The 16,447-nt window shown below is 34.7% G+C and overlaps 1 protein-coding gene across 10 annotated transcripts in view; it reads right to left on the bottom strand.

The window, feature by feature from the left end:
* VRK2 (VRK serine/threonine kinase 2) overlaps positions 1 to 16,447 on the bottom strand; it is a 106,712-nt gene that overhangs the window by 71,451 nt on the left and 18,814 nt on the right. For all 10 annotated transcript variants that reach the window (XM_063077869.1, XM_063077873.1, XM_063077866.1 and 7 more), the window contains 3 exons: positions 3,310 to 3,359; positions 2,508 to 2,577; positions 1,040 to 1,127 (listed from right to left, as the gene is read on the bottom strand). In XM_063077869.1, coding sequence (XP_062933939.1) covers positions 1,040 to 1,127; positions 2,508 to 2,577; positions 3,310 to 3,359 — 208 coding nt within the window. The remainder of the gene's footprint in view (positions 1 to 1,039; positions 1,128 to 2,507; positions 2,578 to 3,309; positions 3,360 to 16,447) is intronic.

Below are 16,447 nucleotides of genomic sequence, written 5' to 3'. Positions count from 1 at the left end.
TCACTGAATCCCTTTCAAATCAATCTGTATAACTCTGATATCTTTAATGGGCTGTATATTGCATGATATGGATGACCATGATTTACTTGGCCATTCAGTCTTCTATTGGCAGCCTTTTACTTTGCTTCAAAATTATTGTTTGCTCATTTTGGTTTTTATTTATAGCATTTAAAGACTATTTGAACAAAGTATGGACATTTCAGCCAATTTTCTCACCTATGTAATAAAAATAATATCACCTATTTTAAATGTCTATCCATAGGATAAGATGAGATAAAGTATATGAAAATCCCTGGCACAAAATGGGTACATAACTAATGACTGATTTTTTTTCTTTTTTTTAATCAATGTTAATAAATTATTTATATGTGATGACTAGCCATATTTGATGGTTTTAAAAATGTTTCTATAAATTCTTTCCTATGCCTCTCCTCCAGAGATGGAGCTTAATTAATTCACCTCTCTTGAATATAGGGTGGACGTAGCGACTTGCTTCTAGCAAAGAGAATATAGCAGGAGTGACAGGATATCACTTTTAAGGTAAGATTTTAAAAAGACAATGATTTTCATCTTGAATGCACTCTCTTGTGTATGCTCTCTTTCTCTCTCCCTCTTCCAATTACTTGCTCTAGGGGAAGTCAGTCGGCATATCTTTATAACGTTAAGTAGCTTGTGCAGAGACCCACATGATCAGGAAGTAAGTAAGGCCTGCTAACAATCACATGAGTAAAGTTAGAAGCAGGTCTTCCTAGGCCTGCCAATAGCCATGTGAGTGACCTTCAAAGCAGATCCTTCCCCAGGCAAGCCTCAGATGACTACAGCCCAGCACATAGCTGACTATATCCTCATAAGAGACCCTGACCTAAATACATTCAGATAAACCACTTGCGGATTATTGACCCACAGAAACCAAGATACTATAAGTTGGTTGTTAAAAGCCTCTATGTTTTGGGTAATTTGTTACATAGCAAAAAAATAACTAGTAGATCACATAAGAAATAGTCATAGAACAACTTAGATTATAATAATTTCATTTTACCTTCTTCCCTTGAATTCAGTCAGACCAGATCCATAAAAGAGAGGAATTCCTAAATAATCAAGTTGTTTGAGTTCTATCCACTTTTTGACTGCAAAGACAAATTGAACAAGAAAAAAGATTCACATTATTTTTCACTTTTGCATAGATGCTAAGACTTAATTAGCTAACCAAAACAGTTCAACCTTCCTAGAAAGTAAAAATTTTAAAAATCAAACTTTATCCAGTGGCTTCAACAGAATTAATTATAGGATTAACACAAAAAACATACAGAAATTTTAAAATTAAATAATTATAAAAAACAAAAGTCATAGTCTTATAAATACATTGTTTTATACACACAAATGTTTTTATTAATGAAAAAATTAATTACCTTATATGCTAGCTAAATTTTTAAATATAATCTATGTTAACTACCCAAAAAATTGGTGGATAGATGGCTTTTTCTTCCCTATTACTTTAAAATCTAAAGCCACAGTAGTCAAAAAAAAAAAAAAAAAAACATAGAAATTGGGCAGAAAAATCATCTTACTCTGAAATTATGTCATACATAAATTGTTTTGATCAAATTTACAAAAAATCAAATCCACTTAAACAATCAGATAGCTCATTCATTTTTCATTTTTCTACCATATATGTTTAATGTTTAAGACAGCTCTACTCATAAACAATCAAGTTTAATGGATTCTATTTGTCACTCTGACATAGTTTAAGCAGTTAGTAAAGACTACAGTCTTTATGTTTAGAAGCCTTTATTAAGGAAAACAAAGTTAATTATTAAGGCCAGACCCATCATTCTTTTTCCTAACCATGATGGAAATGACCTTGACACTACTAGTCATTACTCCTACCAACTTCCTTAATGTTTTACTCAGCCCATCTATATAATACAGTATTTATAAAATGCTTTTATTATTCTTCATCTCTGCTCATATTCATTTCACATTCAAATCCTTTAACTGGTAGTTTTCACATCTGATAACCAGCTCCAATTAATTTCCCAATATTCACATTTCTAACATTTTTAAAAACATAATGCTTAATCATTTTCATACACCTTACCTTAATCTACTCTACAATCATTCCTTTTGTTTATATGTCTACTATCCATTTTAATGTCTTTTCTTTACATTCCTCCTATCCAAATGGTTTTTTTTGTTTAAAAAAACAAACAAACTGCATTCTCTTTTATACTTAGAGAACTCTTAGTAGCTTAGATCAACAACTCAACATTTTATGTAAAGCAGTAGAAACAACTTTGACTTAAAATATATAACCCATTATATATGCCATATCAAGATTTGTATACCATCTGTCTTGCTTTTATATGTTATAACAGTTAAACTGTATCACTTCACAATAAAATTTCTTATTGAAAAGAATTTTCCAGAAGGCCAGAAAAGACAAAAATATCAACACTCACTTTAGCAAGCACATATATGGAAGTAGCTTGCTTTGCTATTTTACTTACTACAGTCTTTTTTTGCAGCTCTCTGATAAAATTTAAGTTCTGAAAATAATGGGCCATTTTCCTGATATTCCTACAAAAGAAAAGAATAATTAATTTTACTAAGGAAAAAAAAATCCTGAAGATGAAATTGTAAAAATGATGAAACTATAAAAATATAAGTATACATATGTAATACATAATAGTACTTAAATCATTTTTTATAAAACACAGGCACCAAATTTCTACTAAAAATCTCAGAAAACACTAAAGAAACTTGAAGAATCTCATTTTTAAACAACGTATTATACTACTATCCCTATACAGTCTTACATATGAAAGCAGTCTTACAAAAAGCACTTACTAAAAGCACTGAGAACTGTATACATAAACATACCAAACACTCACAGTATACCAACATGTACATCAGGGCGGATACATTGCAAACTACTCTAGTGGTTCATTTGTACATGATACCTTTACTGAGTGTCTACTGTGATTCGTTAATTGTACTAGGTACAAAGGATACAAACAGAAATAAAACCCTATGCCTGCCTTTGAGGACTTACCATCTAGAGTAAAGAGTTAGGGAGGGAAGAAGAGGGAGAGAATAGATAGCTAGATCAGATACCCAGGACGATAAGTGACAGTACAGAAGAACAAAGGTTCTCCAGTCCTAACACCTCAATAATGTGAAAATATAACATTAGGTTTATCAGTATGCAAATAGCTATAAAAATTAAGGTGAGAAACATTTTTTGAAAAATAAAATAAAGCAGAAAAAAGTCAAATATATGTGAAATATAAACTTAAAAGCCATACTCACCACTTTTATTACATGTTTTGCATCTCTGTCTGGTTTATTTGTGGGAAAAGCTGCAGAGAAAAACAAAATAAGGAAATAGTTGCTCTCAATTACTGAATATCATATCCCAGACACTGTGCTAAGCACTTTACATATATTAGTGTATTATATCCTCCTAACAACCTCTGTGGTAGTTAAACATCATCTCCATTTTACACAAGACACTACTAAGGTTTGAGAAGTTGAGTAACTTGCTTACTAAGAAGTGGTAGACTGGGGACTGAAATTTAAATCTGTCTGACACCACAGCCCACACTCTTTACCATATTCAAATATGGAAACCAACAGACAATATTAAGAACACAGATCCAAACTGTAGGGAAAAATATCTTCTAGATATATGGCATTAAACCCAATAGGTTATATAGAGTAAAATCCATTGATTCAATTTCATTAAATTAGAATCTGTGATAATTCAAAAGTAAAAATTGATTCATTTTAAGTAGAAAGTTTGAAACAATTTCTACTTGGCAAAATCCTAGAATAAGTCAAGTTCATACAATGGTCGTTAGGTATTAGATATAAAGAAGGTCCTATAGAAACACAAAAGAAAGTTTTCAAGAGGAAGATAACAATTCTGAACTTTTAAGCATCTAACACAGGCTGAACATACATACATAAAATAACAACGCATCTTATAATCCATAACATCTTAAATTTGATAAAATGTCACAAATCATTATAAATTTAATAAAGTTCGTCAGCTAAAGAAGCTGTCAGATTGTTAAAAAAAATAAACACATACTGTTTATAAGAAACACACCTAAAACCTAGTGATTCAGAGAAACAATGTAAAATGATAGAAAATAAATAAGCCAAAACCAGCTGAAAGAAGGCTAAAACACATATTTTCAAAATTAAATAAATCTTCAGGAAAAAAGAATTAGTAGATATTGAGTTAGTCCAATCCAATCTTAAGAAGAATGATGCAAAAAAATAAATAAACAACCCATAATATTTATGAACTTGAAAGCATTTAACAATGTAGCTTGAAAATACATAAATCGAGCAGCAGCACCAGACAGCGGAACTGGGCAGCTCCACGTGGCTCCCTCACCTCACTGCCTTGGACTCAGGCAGGGCGGGAGCTCCAGAACCCAACCTGGCACTCTGAACCGGCATTGTGCAGGTGAGCTCCCTGGTGCCAGCCAGCGGAACCACGAGGCTCCACGCAGCCCCTCATCCCGCCTCAGACCTGGGAAGAGCATCAATCAGCTTATGGTTCTGACCCACTGAGTTTGGCCCCGCAGAACTCCACATGCTAGGGGCTCATTCTATGACTACAGAGTCTAGAACGGGAACCAAGGTGATTTACCATAACCACCACCACACCTACTGTCAAGCAAAGACAATTCACCCAGCACAGTAGCAACCAAGGTCACTCCACAGCCAACCTCAGTGTAATTGAAGAAGCAAACCCCCTACCAAATGACCAATCATCAGCGAAAAAACACTAGAAGCACAAACAATCAAGAAGAAATGACACCACTGAAAGGATACAGTAATGCCCCAAAGTCAGACTCCATGGAATAGGGAATCCTTGAAATGTCTGAAAAAGAATTTCGAGTAATGATCTTAAGAAAACTTGAAGAAATAAAGGAAGACTCAATTAGAGAACACAATGAAACAAGAAAAAAACATCCAGAATATGAAAGAGGAAATCTACAAAGAGATTAATACCATAAAAAAGAGTGTAGCAGAATCTGTAGAAATGAAAGACTCACTCAATGAAATAAAAAACATGACTGAAAGCTTGAGACAGGGTAGAACAAGCAGAAGAAAGAATTTCAGAGCTTGAAGGTGGTCTTTTTGAAATAAGTCAGGCAGACAACAAAAGGAAAAAAGAATTAAAAATAATGAGGAAAACCTATGAGAGATAGCAGACAACTTCAAACACTCTAACATCCAAATTGTGGGTATTCCTGAAGGAGAGAAGAAAGGAAAAGGTATCGAAAACCTACTCAAGGAAATAGTAACAGAAAACTTCCCAGGTGTAGGGCGAGATACTGACCTTCAGATCCAGGAAGCTGAAAGGTCCCCAAACAGATTCAACCCAAAAAGATCCTCCTCAAGACATATTATAGTTAAATTCACAAAGCTCAAAGACAAAGAGAGAATTCTACAAGCAGCAAAAGAAAAGAGTCAGGTCACTTATAGGGGATCCCCCATCAAACTAACAGCAGACTTCTCAATTGAAACCCTAAAGGCCAGAAGAAAGTGGAATGATATATTCAAAATACTAAAAGAAAAAAACTGCCAGCCAAGAATTCTTTACCCAGTAAGGCTCTCCTTCAGAAACAAGGGAGAAATAGTGTATCCCAGATAAACAACAGCTGTGGGAGTTCACCACCACACGACCAGCCCTGCAAGAAATTCTCAAGGGAGTCATTCATCTGGAATCTGAATAATGGTGACCATTATCACGAATACACAAGAGCAAAACCCACAGTTAAAACAAAAATGCCAGCAAGAAAGAGAAAGAAGCTAAATCATTTTACCTTAAATTCCCAACTCACATTGAAGAAGAGAAATAAAAGGGGAAATAATGATCAAAAGGTATTTAAACCACCTGAACAAGTAGCAATTAAATGAGAGGAATTAAACAACACTTCTCAATAACTACTCTAAATGTGAATGGACTAAACTCCCCATTCAAAAGACACAGACTAACTGACTGGATTAAAAAGCTAGACCCAAGTATATGCTGTCTTCAAGAGACCTACCTCACCTGTAAAGACACTCACAGACTAAAAGTGAAGGGATGGAAAAAGACATACCATGCAAATGGAAACCAAAAATGAGAAGGAGTAGCTATTCTTATATCGGGCAAAATAGACTTTAAACCAAAAAACATTAAAAAAGACAAAGAAGGCCATTATATAATGATAAAGGGAACTATCCAGCTAGAAGACATAACAATCATAAACATGTATGCACCCAATACTGGAGCACCCAGATATATTAAGCAAATACTCTTAGACCTAAAGGAGATAGGACCTAATACATTAATAGTGGGTGATCTGAACACCCCTCTCTCAGTATGGGATAGGACTTCCAGGCAACAAGTCAACAAAGAGATACAGGATTAAATCTATACCCTAGACCAACTGGACTTGGCAGATATATACAGAACATTTCACATGACAGCTAAAGAATACACTTTCTTCTCATCAGCTCATGGTACATTCCCCAGGACAGACCACATATTAGGTCACAAATCTAGTATCAGCAAATTTTAAAAAACTGAAATCATTCTAACAATCTTTTCAGACCACGATGGACTAAAACTGGAGAAAAACAATAAGCAAATCGCTGGATGCTATACAAATACATGGAAAATAAATAGTAGGCTCCTGAATGACCTATGGGTCCAAGAAGAAATTTAACAGGAAATCAAAAAATTTCTAGAAAGTAATAAAAATAAAGATACCTCACACCAAAACTTGTGGGATACTGCAAAAGCAGTACTAAGAGGCAGATTTATTGTAATAAATGCTTATATCAAAAAAATGGAAAGACTCAAATGACCTAATACTATGCCTTAAAGAACTTGAAAAACAACAACAATCCAAACTTAAAGGCAGTAGACGAAAAGAAATAATTAAGATCAGAGCAGAACTAAATGAAATAGGGACCCAAAAAACAATAGAAAAGATCAACAAAACTAAAAGTTGGCTTTTTGAGAAGATAAACAAAATAGACACACCATTAGCTAGATTGACAAAAAAAAAAAGGAGAGAGAAGACCCAAATAACAAAAATCAGAAATGAAAAGGGAGACATTACAACTGACACTACAGAAATATAAAGAATCATTAGAGACTATTATAAACAACTGTATGACAACAAATTTGAAAAACTGGAAGATATGGATAAGTTTTTAGACACATATAAATTACCAAGACTGAACCAAGAAGAGATAGAAAACCTGAACAGACCAATAACAAGCAAGGAGATTGAAGTGGTAATCAGCAATCTTCCAACAAAAAAAAAAGTCCACGTCTGGATGGCTTTATAGCTGAATTCTATCAAACTTTTAAAGAGGAGTTAATACCAATTCTCATGAAACTGTTCCAAACAATTGAAACAGATGCTACTCTCCCAAACTCATTCTATGAGGCTGACATAACTCTGATACGAAAACCAGATAAAGATACAACAAAAATTACAGGCCAATATCCTTCATGAACCTAGATGCTAAATGCCTCAAAAAAATAATAGCAATTAGAATACAGCAACATATTAAAACAATTATACACTATGATCAAGTGGGATCATCCCAGGGATGCAAGGATGGTTCAACATACGAAAGTCAATAAATGTGATACATCACATCAACAAGCTCAAAGACAAAGACCATATGATCATCTCAGTAGATGCTGAAAAAGCATTTGACAAAATTCAACATCCCTTCATGATAAAGACTCAACAAATTAGGTTTAGAAAGAAAATATCTTAACACAATAAAAGCCATTTATGACAAGCCCACTGCCAATATTATTTTGAATGGGGAAAAATTGAAGGCCTTCCCCTTAAGGACAGGGACAAGACAAGGATGTTCACTCTCACCACTTCTATTCAACATAGTACTGGAGGTACTAGCTAGAGCAATCAGGCAAGAGAAAGAGGTAAAGGGAATCCAGATTGGAAAAGATGAAGTCAAACTTTCCCTATTTGTAGATGACATGATACTATATATAGAAAAACCTAAAGACTCTATCAAAAAACTCCTAGAGCTGGTTAATAACTTCAGTAATGTTGCAGGATACAAAATAAATGCCCCCAAGTCAGTAGCATTTATATACTCAAATAATGAATTAACAGAAAGAAAAATAAAGTAAGCAAACCCATTTATTACAATTGTCATACACAAAAATAAGATACCTAGGTATCAATTTAACCAAGAAGGTGAAAGACCTCTACAATGAGAATTACAAACCACTTCTGAAAGAAATTAAAGACACAACATGGATTGGGAGAATTAACATTGTGAAAATGTCTATACTACCCAAAGTGATCTACAGATTCAATGCAACCCTCATCAAAATACCAATAACGTTCTTCACAGAAATGGAAAAAACAATCTTACCTTTCATATGGAAAAGCAAAAGATCCCAAATAGCCAAAGCAATCCTGAGCAAAAAAAACAAAGCCAGAGGCATAACTTTGCCTGACTTCAAATTATACTACAAAGCTGTGGTAAACCAAACAGCATGGAACTGGTATAACATTCAGACCAGTGGAGTAGAATTGAGAACCCAGAAATTATTCCTCAGGCTTATAGCCATCTGATATTAGACAAAGGCAACAAAAATCTACATTGGAGAAAAGATTGCCTCTTCAACAAGTGGTGCTGGGAAAACTGGAAATCCATATGCAGAAGAATGAAACTAGATATGCATCTCTCACCATACACTAAAGTCAACTCAAAATGGATTAAAGACCTAGGTATAAGACCTCAAACTGTAAAATTACTAAGGGAAAATATAGGTGAAACACTTCGTCAGTTAGGTGTGGGTACAGGCTTTATGAACATGAGCCCGAAAGTACAAGCAGCAAAAGAAAAAAAATAAACAAATGGGACTATATCAAACTAAAAAGTTTCTGCACAGCAAAAGAAACAATCAACAGAGTGAGAAGACAACCTACAGAGTGGGAGAAAATTTTTGCCAAGTATGCATCCAAGAAGGGACTAATATCCAGAATATATATAGAACTCAAACAACTCTATAGTAAAAAATTAAATGACCCAATTAAAAAATGGGCAAAGGAGCTGAATAGACATTTTTCAAAGGAAGACATAAAAATGACCAACAAATATATGAAAAAATGCTCAACATCACTAGTCATTAGGGAAATGCAAATTAAAACCACACTGAGATACCACCTCACTCCAGTTAGACTGGCTATAATCAAAAAGATGGTGAATAACAAATGCTGGTGAGGGTGGGGAGAGAAGGCAACACAACTGCACTGTTGGTGAGACTGTAAATTAGTACAACCACTTTCGAAAACAATTTGGAGGTTTCTCAAACAACTACACATCAATCTTACATATGATCCAGCAATCCCCCTTCTAGATATATATTCAGAGGAATGCAAATCATCATGTAGAAGAGATACCTGCACTCCCATGTTCATTGCAGCTCTGTTTACAATAGCCAGGATATGGAACCAACCTAAATGTCCATCAATAGATGATTGGATAAGGAAACTGTGGTATATATACACTATAGAATACTACCCTGCCATAAAAAAGAATGAAATACTCCCATTTTTAACATCATGGATAAACCTGGAGAAACTTATGTTGAGTGAAACAAGCAAAGCACAGAGGGATAAATACCACATGTGCTCACTCATATGTGGGAGCTAAGAGAGAAAGGAAGGCAGGAAAGAAAGATCACAGTAGTGCATGATCCAACAGAGGGAGGGAACATTCCTAGGGCTACAAATTGGAGTTGAGGGGAGAGGGGGAGGGGAGGGAGGCTGGGGGATAATTGGGAGGGGACAAAAGGTACAAGACTAATTTTTGGTAATGGATATGCCCCCAGTATGAATCTGGTCCCCACATCATGGACAGGTGGGGGGACAATCAGCTTTGTATCTCATGAATATTCATAATAAAAAAATTAATAATAAGAAAAGAAAAAACATAAATCAAAAACTAGTAGAATTACAGGGAAAAAACTGATGATGTAGTGACAAAAGTAGTTGAAGATTTTAATACAATTTTTTATTGCATAGACAAGTAGACAAAAAGATAGACTGACAATGCTATTAACAATTTTTCTCTAAAGGCCAGATTAAAAAACACTAATAATTAAAGGAACATTCTTTTGAACATTCTTTTCAAACCCTCGTAAAATATTCTTTTAAACTTCCCATATGTTTACCCAAAAAGTAGGTTTCAATAAATGTCAAAGAATGAGTATTTAGTAAGACTATGTCCTCTTACCACAAAGAATCGTCCCTAGTACACACAAAAATAGAAATCACAATAGAAATTAGAAAATACATAGGGGACTGAGTAATAGTGAAAATATCATACCAAAACTAATTAGGATGTAGTTAAAATGCATATTTATTATTTGTCTTCCTCAGCTAGAATGTAAACTCAACAAAACAAAAAAATATTTTGCTTTGTTAAGATGTGTGCCAAGCACCTAGAATAGGGACAAGTTAGTGGGCATTCATTAAACATTTGGTGAATAAATTAATGAATGAAATTGGTACCTAGAGAGAAATTTATAGAATTAAATGTTTTTATTTTTAAAAAACTAAATAAATGAGTGAACTACGTGCTCAATTTTATAACTAAGAAAACTAAAGATATCAACAAAAATTAATGACATAAAAAACAAAAAGCCAAAATGGCCTAAGTGAATAATTTACTAGTAGAAATGAACCTCCCCACCATCCATATTATGATTTCTATATACCATTTCCAATAAAATGAAGTAGGGCTCTTTGGTAATATGGCTGATTTCAGGGCAAGGACAGGGAAAATGTAAGATGGGCAACTTAAGCAATAAAATACATAATGATAGTAAAGACTTACAACCCACAGAAAAGTAAATATCCATTGTCCATACCGATGTGAACAATTTAATAAATAAATAATTGAGAGAGATGAAGCAGCTCTTCTTTATAGTTAAAATTCAATTAATAAATGAAAAAGAAATGATAAAAATAAAAAATCACCATTTGGCTAACACCATAGTAATAACTGTGACAAGCAAAAGTTATTAACAGATGCTAAAATAAATAGGCAAATGTATGATGAGTCACAAGATATTTACATGTCTCCCCACAAGACACTTACTAATTGTAAATGGAAAATAATAACTTTATGTGGGATTACCTGTCAGATACTACTTTATTATTCAAAAGACCAAGGTTAACATCACCAGTAGTGAGGCATAGTAAATCATGCACCTATTGACAAAGTACCAAGAAGAGCATAATACCACTTCCGTGATATTCTTCCTAAACAATATGCAATATGAATTTAAAATAAAACTAAATTGAGGAATATTCTATAAAATAACTGGTTAGTACTCTTCAAAACTGCCAAGTTCTTTGCAAAACAAATCACCTAAGGGGTTAATATAAAAAATATATATGTGTGTGTGTGTGTGTGTGTGTAAACACTCCTACAACTCAACAATAAAAGAAACTACCCAATTTAAAAATGGGCAAAGTACTTGATAGACATTTCTCCAAAGATGATACACAAGTGGTCAACAAGCATACAAGAAAAGATGCTCAAACACTAATCATTAGAGAAATGCAAATCAAAACCACAATGAGGGCTGGCCCGTGGTGCACACGGGAGAGTACAGCGCTTGGGAGTGCAGCGGCGCTCCTGCCGCGGGTTCGGATCCTATATAGGAATGGCCAGTGCACTCATTGGCTGAGCACGGTGTGGACGACACCACGCCAAGGGTTGCGATCCCCTTACTGGTCACAGACAAAAATAAATAAATAAATAAATAAATAAATAAAACCACAATGAGATATCACCCCATACCCATTAGGATGGCTACTATCAAAACAAACAAACAAGATAACAAGTATTGGCAAGGATGTGGAGAAATTGAAACCCTTGTGTACTGTTGATGGGATTATAAAATTGTGCAGTCACTATGGAAACAGTATGGCAGTTCCTCAAAACATCAAAATAGTACTTCTACGTAATCCAGCAATCCTACTTCTGGGTATGTATCCAAATGAACTGAAAGCAAGGTCTTGAAGAGATGTACATACCCATGTTCATAGCAGCATTACTGACAATTAGTCAAGAGGTGGAGTCAACCCAAATGTCCATAGACAAATGATCAGATAAACAAAGGGTGGAATAAACATAGAGTGAAACATTATTCAAACATGTAAAGGAAGAAAATCCTGTCACATGCAGTGCGAAATGCCCTCACCCATCCAATGCCAAAGGATGGACACTGAGACACAAGGTACAGCAAAGTGAGACATTAGTTACAGCCTTATAAGGTTCAGGTGTCTGAAGGACAGGCACAAGAAAAGGACTGTAGCAAGCAATTTATTCCCTAGTACGCAAGTCCCTCTCCCCACTTCCTCATTGGCTGAGTACTACAGGGTGCACAATCTTCCCAAATGATGGCTAAAATTTATTACCCCATTGCAAGGAATTCCTTTGTTTGGGAGCTCAGAACAAGCCAATGAAAAAAGCCTGGTTAAGTCCTGTGAAAGGAGAAACTCCAGGGAATGAAGAAAATAGGGGCTAGTAACTAATTACCATCTCAAGAAGAGCTCTATCTGTTCAGAGACCCTCCAGCTCTATCTGTTCAGAGACCCTCTGGCTGGACCAGTCAAACAACTTTTGTTCTAGGCCTGAATCAGTTAAAACACCCTCAGATAAGTTATTTCTGAAAATGAATCACTTAGATTATTTTCTTACACATGCTACAACATGGATGATCTTTGAAGATATTATGCTAAGTGAAACTAGCCAGTCACAAAAAGACAACATTGTATAATTCCACTTTTATGAAGTATCTAAAGTAATTAAATTCATAGAAACAAAACATAGAATGGTAGTTACCAAGTGCTTGGGGAGGGTGAAATGGGGAGTTATTGTTTAATGAGCATAGATTTTCAGTTCTGCAAGATGGAAAAGTTATGGAAATCTGTTGCACAACAATGTAAATATGCTTGACACTACTGATCTTATCCTTAAAAATGGTTAGGATAGTTTCTTAAAGTCTGCAGCCCTACGGGCTATCAAAGACGAGGGACCAGGGAGGGGGCAAACTAGGAGGCTATTGTATTGACCTGAGAACAGCTGGTCCCAGAAAGGACAAAACTATATGGCCAGCTGTCCTTTCTGCTCAAAGTGTAAAAACAACTAGGGAATTAACAGAACTCAGACTTACATTATGAGACAACAAAGTTCTATGTGGTGACACTGACTTTATTCCAGTAACAACAGAATAAATGTCTCTACAGTAAGTTGTGGCAGTGCGTAAGACTCGAATACATTAATCTTCAAATACATATTTTTTCAACAGGGAGAAGAACCTCAGGGATAAGAAGTTCTGGAGAACTGCTGTAAGAGGTACAGAAGGATAGGTATAGAAGGATAGGTAGAGGGGTGTCCTGGGGATTACTCTGCTCTGATTATTTTGGAAGGACCTTACAGTTTAAGGATAGTTTCATCTTTGGCTCAAATTATGACACTTCTAATTCCTTCTACATCCCCCAAAACAGGCTTAAAGAGGGTGAGGAAATAGGGGAGAACCCTGGGTTCTCACCTTCTCTAAAAGACAGAAGAATAACTCACCTACACAGACTGTGGGTAGGGGGCAGGAATTCTTCAGATAGGACTTTTCACTCACTTTGGATTCAGGGAAAAAAGTCATGAGACAAGAAAGGACTTGGATCAATTCAATAAGTTAAGAACCCAAGGACTTGTATGAGGAAATCATGATTAAAGGAACTGATAGGGTGTTCTAGGCCCTTCCAATATTTGGCCTACATATTCCAAGTTTGGCTTACACTAAGATATTTGACATCTATAAAGAAAATATTTCAATAAATAATAGAGCAGAAATAAAGAGAAAGACTCAAGAATTTTCCCAGACTCTGAGAGCTAAAGAGACATAATTGTACATATTGTGTCATCCTGGATTTTTGAAAAAAAAAAAAAGGGACATTAGTAGGACAAATGGCAAAAGTTTAATAGGGTCTACAAATGAGCTAACAGTATTATTATACTATTATAATATCAATGTTAATTTCCTAGTGTTGATAATTATGTAACGTACTATGGTTTTGTAAGATATCACCATTTGGGGAAGCTGAGTGAACAGTATGTAGAAACTCTTTTTCTTCAAGCTTGTTATAAGACTGAAATATAGAAGTTACAAAATAAATTTAAAAAGCAAAATAACTAAAAATAAGTGAGATCAAGACTGTTCTTTAGAAAAAGTAATAAACAATTCTCTGGCAAATTGTTCAAGAATAGAAAAGAGAGTAAAACCATAGATCCAGGAGAGATTTTGAAAAAGATAAGCTAATACCATAAACATTATCACCAATAAATTTAATGACTTAGGAGAAATGGCAATTTTCTAGAAGACAGCAACTCCCAGGATACTAGGCAGGAGCTGAGTGCAGCCCTCTGCCTGGGAGCAGGCAAGAGAGCATGCTGAAAACACCACTTCTGGACCGGCCTGTGGCTCACTCAGGAGAGTGCAGTGCGGAAAACACCACTTCTGTACAGGTGGCCCACCACAGCCACTGCCACTGCCACAGCTGCCACAAAAGGGGCTTGATGTCACAGCAGTAGCCACAGCTACCATGCAGACACTTGACTGCACTGACACAAAGAGAGTCGTCAGTGGAGACTGGAAAAAAAGAGGACATCTCTCTCCTCAAAACCCACTACAGAGTGGTAGAATAAGCAACTGCTCTACCAGATGACCCAAAATCAATGTAGATATACTAGAAATGTGAAAATACAAGAAAATATGACGTCACCAAAAGAATACAGAAATTCTCAAATACCAGATCCTATTGAGCAGGAAACTCTTGAAATGACTAAAAAGGAATTCCAAGCAACAATCTTAAGGAAACTCACTGAGATATGAGAAGACTCTGTTAGACAACATAATGAAACGAGAAAAAAAATCCAGGATATGAAGGAGGAAATTGACAAAGAAATTAATACCTTAAAAAAAGAATGAAGCAGAACTCATGGTACTGAAAGATTCACTCAACAAAATAAAAAACACAACCAAGAGCTTAAGCAGAAGGCTAGAACAAGCAAAAGAAAGAATTTCTGATCTTGAAGATAGTCTTTTAGAAATAACCCAGGTGGATAAAAAGGAAAAAAGAATTTTTAAAAATGAAGAAAATCTAAGAGAGCTAACAGACAACCTTAAGTGCATGAACATTTGAATCATGAGTGTTCAAGAAGGGGAGGACAAAGGAAAAATCATGGAAAACCTATTCAATGAAATAATAACGGAAAACTTCCCAGGTATAAGGAGAGACATAGCCTTCACATCCAGGAGGCTCAAAGATCCTCAAACAGATTCAACTCAAAAAGATCCTCTCCACGACACATTATAGTCAAACTGGCAAAGCTCAAAGACAAAGAGAGAATCATAAAAGAAGCAAGAAGAAAGTGTCAAGTCACCTATAAGAGAGCCCCTATCAGACTAACAGCAGACTTCTCAACAGAAACTCTACAGACCAGAAGAATATGGGATGATATATTCAAAATACTAAAGGAAGATAACTGCCAGCTGAGAATACTATACCCAGCAAGGCTACCCTTCAGAAATGAGGGAAAATAACGTATTTTCCAGACAGACGAAAACTATAGGAGTTCAACACCACAAAACCAGCCCTACAAGAAATCCTCAAAGAAGTCCTGCACTTGGAATCTGAAAAACAATAATCACTACCACAAATACACAAGGAAGAACAAAACTCACTGGTAGAACAAAAATACAAATGAGAAAGAGAAAGAAACTAAATCTTACCACTGCAAAAAACCATAATGACAATGCAATAATGTCCCTGCTTTATTTCTGATTTTAGTAATTTCAGTCTTCTCTCTTTTTTTCTTGGTCAGAATAGATAAAGGTTTGCAAATTTAGTTTATATTTCTAAAGAAGCAACTTTTTGTTTTGTTGATTTTCTCTATTGTTTATTTCCCTATTTCATATAATCCTGTTGTAATCTTATTTCCTACTTATATTTGCTTTTGTTCAGTTTGCTCTTCTTTTTCTATTTTCTTAAGGTAGAAGTTTACATTACTGATTTGAGATTTTTCTCATTTTTAATATAGGTGTTTACAAGTATAATTTTTCCTCTAAAAACAATCATTACCAGAGAATATTTACTCTATTGCAAATATTACTAAACAAAAATGTTATATTCGAAAAAAAATTATCATGTAACCATTCTACTCCCAAGTACTTACCTAGGAGGAATGAAAAAAATATTAATACAAAAACATTCTACAAGTATACATTGTTTATAAAAAACTGATTTATAAAAACCCAAATTCAGAACAACTCAGGTAACCATCAACAGAGTGATAAAGAAATTGT

The sequence above is a fragment of the Cynocephalus volans genome, chromosome 14 (assembly GCF_027409185.1).
Source record: "Cynocephalus volans isolate mCynVol1 chromosome 14, mCynVol1.pri, whole genome shotgun sequence".
NCBI lineage: Eukaryota > Metazoa > Chordata > Mammalia > Dermoptera > Cynocephalidae > Cynocephalus > Cynocephalus volans.
This window is presented reverse-complemented; position numbering and strand designations above follow the sequence as displayed.